The sequence below is a fragment of the Miscanthus floridulus genome, chromosome 17 (genome assembly GCF_019320115.1).
Source record: "Miscanthus floridulus cultivar M001 chromosome 17, ASM1932011v1, whole genome shotgun sequence".
NCBI classification, from domain to species: domain Eukaryota; kingdom Viridiplantae; phylum Streptophyta; class Magnoliopsida; order Poales; family Poaceae; genus Miscanthus; species Miscanthus floridulus.
In genome coordinates, this window is record NC_089596.1 from 107,009,512 (window position 1) to 107,017,277 (window position 7,766).

A 7,766-nucleotide genomic window follows, 5' to 3' on the forward strand; every position below is an offset into this window, starting at 1 on the left:
CCCCTGCTACAAGACAGCAAAGACCTGAGAAAAAAAAAATCGATAAACCAAAAAACAAAGAGAAAAATTACAAGGAGATGGAGAACAATGACTCTCCTGTAGCCGAAAGCTGCTTCTGCTGCTGTGGCTCCTAGCCTCCTCACAAATGACTCTTAGCCGGTGGCTGCAGCAGCCACTTTCTTCTACGGCCAAACAAGTACTATTTTTAAAAGTCCTGGTGGGTATCCATAGGTGTAATTTAAGACCTGCACCTTCAATCGACTAACGCCAACAGGTGCGATTTAGCACGAACGCGGCAATGTGGTTTCATTCGGTCTAGAACCATACCAGATTGCCTAGAGCATCTACGCATTTGTCATCATAAAAAAAAATGAAGAAACGATTATCCTAAAGTTGGATTCTGAAAAGGCATTTGATAATTCTATGATGCATATAACAGAGGGGAAAAAAAGCTTGGGAGTTAAATGGTCAAATTGGATGAATATGATCTTCAACTCAGGCACATCATCTATCGTCCTTTTAAATAGAATCTCTGGTAAAGTCATTCACTGTAGAAGAGGAGCCAGAGGTGATCCTCTCTCATCCTTTACTTTTTGTGTTAGTAGCTGGCTTTTTTACAGAGTATCCTGAACAAAGCAAATGACTTAAACCAAAGTCATAGAAAAACGAGATAAGAAACATCAACCCTCGATCGGGGAATCTCGTCCCCCACCCATGTATGCGGTGTCATTTTCGACCCCGTCGTGTAAACAACTCCGTTCCTCAACCTCATCGTCCAGGGAACTTTGTGACTCTGACTTAAACCTTATTAAATTGACAATAGACAGAGTCGGAGATGATTTTTTCAATTATACAATATGCTGATGACACTGCAAATCAGCTCTTATATATGCCTAGAAGCACCCCTTAACACTTGTTGTGGACTCCTCATGTATTAAAGTTGTTTTTCTCAAAATCAATTATGGTAACAATAAATATAGAATGAGGGGTAAATGAAGATTCTTGCTCGTACTCTTGGCTTCGCAGTTGGATCACTACCATTCACTTACTTTGGATTACCTCTTCATCTTTTGTGATTGTGCTTCCCATGCGGGTTTGTTGAAAAGTCTTTTGATTAAACAAAATGTGCACGTTAATGAAACCAACTACCGAGTAGTATGTGAACTGTGCATTACTAGTTGGCTAATTTTCTTACGGTGGAACTTGTCTACTCGAGTTTAAGGGATTGTTTGGTTGATGGCCTGGAATTGCTGCCTGGTTCAGCACAAGGGACGGCCCAAGGAAGGAATGGGCCAGTCTGCAAGTCCAGCACAAGAGGCGGCCCAATGAAGGAGGCTCCCGAGATCTACGGGCCCGGCCCAATAGTGTGCGCGCACCATCTCCTTTCTCCTCCCTGTGAGTTAAGCTACATGTTCACGTTAGCCGTCGTTACTTGTTGGGACTTGGGAGGAAAACCGAGTAAATATTCCTCTCCTGGATTATTCCTAACCTTTCTGCCCGCCCAAAGGATTCCTCTTCCTCCTCCGGCTCCCATCCCTTGGAACTGGACCTCCATCCTATCCTAGCTGCAAAGCCTCACCATTTCCGCGCGGAGAGAGAATTCCATTCCATCCCAAACAAGTTTTCACCAATGCAATGCATGTTAAGTAGTGATGAGCCCCCCAAGCCAAGTTTGGAACAATCCGGCCGTCATCTATCTTATATATTTTTTTATTATATACAGTATGATATATATACATGTATATTGCTATCTAGCTCTCTCATCTCATCTCACCATCCATCGGCGTTCCAGAGCTAGCTGATCGATCCGATCCAGCATACAGACGACACAAGCAAGCGGTTAGCCATCTGCTATCACACTAGCTAGCCTGATCCTTCCTTCTTGCAGCTGATCGATAACAATAAGAGAATCCATGGCCACCGCCGGCAGCAAGCATGCAGCAGCAGCTGATCAGGAGTTCGACCCGAGGTACGAGTGGCAGGAGAACGCCACCAGCTTCATCCTCCGCATCCACCTCTCAGGTACTGCACGCTGATGCTAATGCCCGCCCTGCCCCTCCTGGATGCACAGTTCCTTAGCTGCATGCACACCCATTGCATGACTCCTGTGTTTAATTTCTTGCTTGTAAAAAGGCTTCAGGAAACAAGATTTCAGGGTGCAAGTCGACGGCGCCGGCCGCCTCACCGTCAGCGGCCAGCGCTCCGACGCCGCCGCCAACCCCAGGCACTCCCGCTTCAGCAAGGTCTTCCAGCTGCCCTCCACCTCCAACCTCGACGACATTGCCGGACGCTTCGAAGCCGGAGTCCTCACGCTCACCGTGCCCAAGCGCCTGCCTGCGTCGCAGCAGCAGCAGGTCCAAGATCTGGAGGCGGCCAAGCAGCAGGCAAAGGCGCCACCGGCCGGGGACGCCAAGCCGACGCCGACGCAGGACCAGCGCAAGGGAAAGGAAGACGAGGACGCCAAGAAGCCCAAGGACGACGCCATTCCCAAGCCCAAGGCCAGGGACGAGGATGCTACCATCAAGAAGCCCGCTGCCGAGCAGCAGGTGGTGGACGCCAAGAGCGGCAAACCGGAGCCAGAGCAGCAGCACAAGGCGGCGGCGCCACCACCACTGGCCGTGAGGAAGGAGGAAGGCAAGCCCAAACCCGGCGCCGCTGCAGCTGCACCAGCACCGGCAGCGGCAACCGACACGAAGGAGCAGGCCGCCACGCCCAAGCCCGCGCCGCCGCCGCCGCCGCCGCAGGCTGACGCCGAGAGGAAGGCGGTCGATCCGGAGAGCCTGGCGGAGAGGGTGAATCGGCGCGCCGAGGAAGAGCGGGCCAAGGCTGCTGCGGAGGCGGCTGCAGCAGAGGAGGCGGAGCGCCAGAGGAAGGCGTGCCGTGGCTTCAAGGAGCGCGTGACGGAGGAGCTGCAGGGGCTGGCGGGATCCGAGTGGGCGGAGGGCCTCGTGGAGACGGTGAAGAAGAACAGGGAGGTGATCGCCGTCGCCGTCGCCGCCTTCTCCCTTGGCGTCTTCGTCTCCAGCAGGCTCTTCTGCAGGTCCAGCAGGAACTAATAGCCAAGCCAACCATGCGTCCAAAAATTTATGACAACGTAATATAGCTTGTCATATATACATGCTCAAACAAAAGCGAAATTTGTAAACATGTTTATACATGTACAGTGGTGATGATTTGACAAAGCTAAGGCAAAACTTGAATTACTATAATATAAGAATTCATGTTTATACTTGCGTCAAGACCCATGTTCCAAAATATTCAGATACAACAAACGAAACAAGCCAAGATGATCATGGCCATTCAGTGTTTCAGGCTTTCACATTGACCACCTGAAGAATGGACCAACGATCAGCATTAGTCCACAACATCTGCTGAAATGGATGCTATAGGTTATATGATGATTCATACAGGCTATCGTTTCCACTGGTGAAATTAATCTATCTGAATGCAATAGCTGCGGGCCGAGCATAACAAAGATTGCACACAGATGATACACGTACAACTGACACTACAGTTTACAACATTCCACTATCCAGCGTGCGTCTAATTCCAAGCTCCATGGAGATGATTCTTCCCAATCCAAGTATACAAATGCTGGCTTCTTTGTATAGCAGAACCACACGATCATCCAGATAAGCATATACCGTCCTGGTGTACCTTTCTAGTCTATCTGGGTGCGGTTGGAGTTGACCATCTCCCAGCTCCAGCTGCTGCACGCTTACCTGATTGCCTCATCTCCTGTGCTTTGGCCAGCTGCGCAGTCAGATCCTAATCCACAAGAAGAAATAATTAGTGGAGACTGGAGAGCTACATATGGAGATCAGAGATGAAAGAGGGATAGCAATTAGCAAGATACCTTTGGCTTGAAAGAACCATCCAGTGAGTGCAAGATTGTATCAGCAAGTCCATAATCAATAGCCTCTTGTGCTCGGAAGTACCTCGTGCCCTTAAGGAATTCAGCGAGCTCTTCCTTTGGTTTGCCAACTCCTTTAGACAAGAGTTCGAGGTAGTAGTCTGTGTTTGTATCTAACTCTTTTGCCTGAGTATAAAATAACATATTCAGTCCACTAGTACACAATAGCATGGGCATAAGGCATAAGCATAAAAGGGAGTTGGATCTTGAGATATTGGTAAGAAGAGTTGGATCTGACCTTAATCCACATATCGATGGCAGCTCCACCAGATTTGTGCACCTTAGGCAGGTGTAATTTAGCTGCAATTAGTAGTGCACATTTAGGACCAATATATAATATATGCTGTTAAGCACGCACCCATGAGTGAATGAAAAAGGAGCAACGAAACTTAGGAAATGTAACATACTGATTGAATTTGGCAGCACTCCTCTTTTACCCTTGACACCAAGGGAAAGAAGCATCGCAGCCTGACCATACGCCATGCTAAGATTGATTGTGTAAACCTTTGATTTGCTTCGCTGCCAAACCAAAAATAATAATATGCAAAAGTCAGAGTAGGCAGTTTTAGTTCTTTTATCCATGCTTCGGATTGCTTCAAAGCAAATAAAATCTTAACAAAACATATGTCATGTGCCAAGATTCTTCAGCATAGTTCTCAAAATGGGAGGCATGTGCTACTAAAATATAATATTTAGCATTTGGTCCCTTGAAAACATTGTACTGACGGGCAGGACTTTACGCATAATGTTGCTATGTGTTATAATTTATAAGCTACTACTACTCTGCCAGCGCCTTTCAGTTGTCACTCCACATCAAATAAGAAGGAATAAAGCCCAAATTGTTCATGATTTGAATTAAGGCTGCCTTCCCACATACTAATTGAATCTGGTACATTAACTTCATCCCACATGATTATTCATCCTTTTTGTCGACTCAGTTTTAATGGTTCATTTCTCATGTTAGTTCGAGTGCCGACAGAATGAAAATGTGTAACAGAACCTAAAAGTTCTGAACAACAGACATCATCTCCAGCAGGCAACAATTTATCTTGCTTTCAAGTTTTTGGCCAAAAAAAAGATCCTCAAGTGCGCAACATATTTAATTGCTCTGGAATCTAGATTCACAGTCCTGATCACTGCATGCACTCTATGCACAGAAACTCTATGAGATTACATTCAAACATAGATAGAGTCCTAGGCATGATAATAACATCATTAACAATGGCATAAAATTATGCTGGATTATCAGTCAGAGATAGAAGATACAGCCTTACATTGATAAAATCAGCAATTGCATAAGCATCAGTTTCAGATGCAACAAGCTCATTATTCTCATCCTGTTACAGCACAGAAGATGTAGTCATATAAATACTGGCAATACGCACCGGAAACATATGAAAGATGACATGATTTCTTATTTTTCAAACATTCAAACAACTACTTACCATAGTTCCAGTGGAGTTTATATACAGATAAATGGGTTTTGTGCGGTCGTCGTAGTCTAGCCATAGAAATTGAGCAGCAATAAGCTCAGTTACTGCTGGAACAATCTGCCAGTATAACAATGACATTGAATGTTACCATTTGTTGAACCAAACCTTCAAAATATTACTGATAATGAAATGAGGTAGAAAGTTGATCTCTCACAGGCATTCCAAGAAATATAATTCGAGAGTCCAGTAGCAATGATGGCAGATCAGGAGCAGAGCTTCTCATTCTTCGATACCCTCTCCCTCCTCTGCCCATGCTCATGCTCATGCTGCCCCCCATTCCCAAACCCATGCTGTAACTTGCAGGTCCCTCATGCATGCCTGACAAGGTGTACATACCAAACTCATCGTAACTCCTAGCAGCAGATACGCTTTCCTAAAGTTCACAGGGAAAATACCATCTCAACTCTGTTACATTGATGTAATGGAATGAACTTGACAAAATAGAAATGGGAAGGGCTCTATATAACATCACTAACCTCTGTAACTTTCTGGGATTGCCGATTATAAGGATTGTCGTCATTCATAAACATTTCCATCTGTGCAGAACTTAATCCGTAAAGGAATTGAGGAACATTCTTGTAATTATCCATCACTGCCAGAGGACATAATGCTTTAAAGTGGTGCAAAACAAATAGCAGGCACAGAAGATTTGATTGGCAAGATACAGAAGCAGATCAAGAAATTGGAATAACCCTCACCACCTAAACCTAAAATGTTGTGGCCGCTACACAATTATGAACGTGTAAAACATGTAGAGTTTAATGGACTTTTTCTCAAAATAAGTCCTCCGGTGCATAGTATTTTTTTTTAAAAAAGAAGGTGCAAATATCTATTTTAGTTTTCTTATGAACCAGCTAGTAAATTTAGTCCTTTGCCCAAAAGTTAAACTACCACCTGGAATCTTCAACCCTGTGCCAAAGGTTTGCCCAAATCTAAAGTGAGGATAGCATATTGCACATCAGGGAACCTTGTGGACCATTGCAAGCTCGTTAAACTGGAAATCTCCAATTCAAAAACAACATTATCTCTGAGGTCTAACACTTTGCAGTGGATAAATGAACATGTAGATACTACTATTTCGCTGGACTAGATGCCCACAGTTGAAAGCAGACACTACCATGCAAGGCTTAGTTGGGCAGCGTTGGTGATCTTGCTTGGCTGTATACAACTCTGTGCATTTGTATCATCAAGCCAACATGTAATGGCAAACTATAGGCTGAAACAGTACATTGTTATCCTTGGATGGCATGTTGTGCTGATTAAATGCCAGTGGTGGCTGGCCTGATTAAGTTGGGTACAGTGATGTAGCACATGCGGTAGCTGCCTCAACCCTCATGGAAATGTCTCGTGTAGCACTCTCGGCAAGCAGTTTCCCTCCCTAGTCAGACTGAATTATAGGCAAACCCGCATATTGCTTATTCTGCATAAGGAGTATCAAGACACAGAATCTACACCTAGCAGCTAGCGGGATGGGATGAAGGCGGTAGCAACTAGCAAGTATGGGGGAGGAGAGAGCACTCACGTCCATCCTTGAGGCTCTCCTCGCGGAACTGCTTGGGGATGTGGTCGTAGCTCTTGCGGAATCCGCCGTCGCCGTAGTAGCCGTGGCACCTCCAGCTGGCGGGCGGCCTCCTCGGGAGCCTCCCCGCCGGGGCCGGGGAGGGCGACGGCAGGAAGGGGCTCCGGGAGGAGGTGGCGGCGGGAGGGCAGCGCAGCGCGAGCGCCATGGGAAGCGGGGTGTGTGGACGGGAGTGGGAGGGGAGGACGGCTCGGCTGCGCTTCACTCCGTCTTCCTCCTCTGCTTCTGCTGCGCTTGCGGGGATTGGAATCGGATGGATAACAGGACAAGGGTAAATTGGGGAAGATCATTTTCCTCGCCTCTTTCTGTGTTGTTCGAAGCAGGCCTAATCTAGCCCAGTAGCCCACTGGGCTGCTGGATCGTACTAGTCCCGCTTGGAGAGGAAAGTCCACGACCGATAGCACCTGATTCCACTTGGAGTCTTGGACAGTCCGTGTCCGCACCGAGGAGGCTAGGCTAGCCACGGCACGGAGAACAACGGAAAGCTCATGGGCGGTGCCATGGAGAACAACGGCGGTGAGTCACCTTCCGTGCAAATGCGAAAGCAAGAGGGCCTCTTTCGCTAGCATATTCACGGAGACGGTGGTGCACCGGCCGGAGCCATTGAAGACAGAAGAGGACGAGAAGCACGACAGCAAAGACGAGGGCAAGGGCAAGAAGGAGGATGGCGGCGAGGACAACAACAATGGCAAGCACAAGATGACCGACGACGACGGCGGCAAGGAGGACGCGGATAAGGACGACGATGAGCAGGGGAATAAGCAGAGGAGCACGGTTCAAG

The 7,766-nt window shown here is 47.1% G+C and overlaps 2 protein-coding genes across 2 annotated transcripts; one reads left to right on the plus strand and one right to left on the minus strand.

Annotated features, from left to right (window-relative positions):
• Positions 1-1,596: 1,596 nt before the first annotated feature.
• Positions 1,597-3,177, plus strand: LOC136516537 (uncharacterized). The gene is made up of 2 exons (XM_066509953.1): positions 1,597-2,022; positions 2,134-3,177. The coding sequence occupies exons 1-2, from the start codon at positions 1,914-1,916 to the stop codon at positions 3,054-3,056; spliced, it is 1,032 nt and encodes a 343-aa protein (XP_066366050.1). The 5' UTR covers positions 1,597-1,913; the 3' UTR covers positions 3,057-3,177.
• A 34-nt stretch (positions 3,178-3,211) lies between these two features.
• Positions 3,212-7,231, minus strand: LOC136516536 (ATP-dependent Clp protease proteolytic subunit-related protein 1, chloroplastic-like). Its single transcript, XM_066509952.1, has 9 exons — positions 6,929-7,231; positions 5,883-5,998; positions 5,561-5,779; positions 5,359-5,463; positions 5,188-5,250; positions 4,321-4,432; positions 4,152-4,213; positions 3,857-4,039; positions 3,212-3,768 (listed from the first exon to the last, which is right to left on the minus strand). The coding sequence occupies exons 1-9, from the start codon at positions 7,131-7,133 to the stop codon at positions 3,667-3,669; spliced, it is 1,167 nt and encodes a 388-aa protein (XP_066366049.1). The 5' UTR covers positions 7,134-7,231; the 3' UTR covers positions 3,212-3,666.
• Between the last annotated feature and the right edge of the window lie 535 nt (positions 7,232-7,766).

Coding starts and splice junctions, on each gene's coding strand:
- LOC136516537 (XM_066509953.1), top strand. CDS start 1,914: ATGGCCACCGCCGGCAGCAAGCATGCAGCAGCAGCTGATCAGGAGTTC. Junction 2,023..2,133: donor CCTCCGCATCCACCTCTCAG/GTACTGCACGCT, acceptor GCTTGTAAAAAG/GCTTCAGGAAACAAGATTTC.
- LOC136516536 (XM_066509952.1), bottom strand. CDS start 7,133: ATGGCGCTCGCGCTGCGCTGCCCTCCCGCCGCCACCTCCTCCCGGAGC. Junction 5,999..6,928: donor GGAGAGCCTCAAGGATGGAC/GTGAGTGCTCTC, acceptor GTCCTCTGGCAG/TGATGGATAATTACAAGAAT. Junction 5,780..5,882: donor AATCCCAGAAAGTTACAGAG/GTTAGTGATGTT, acceptor TGTGAACTTTAG/GAAAGCGTATCTGCTGCTAG.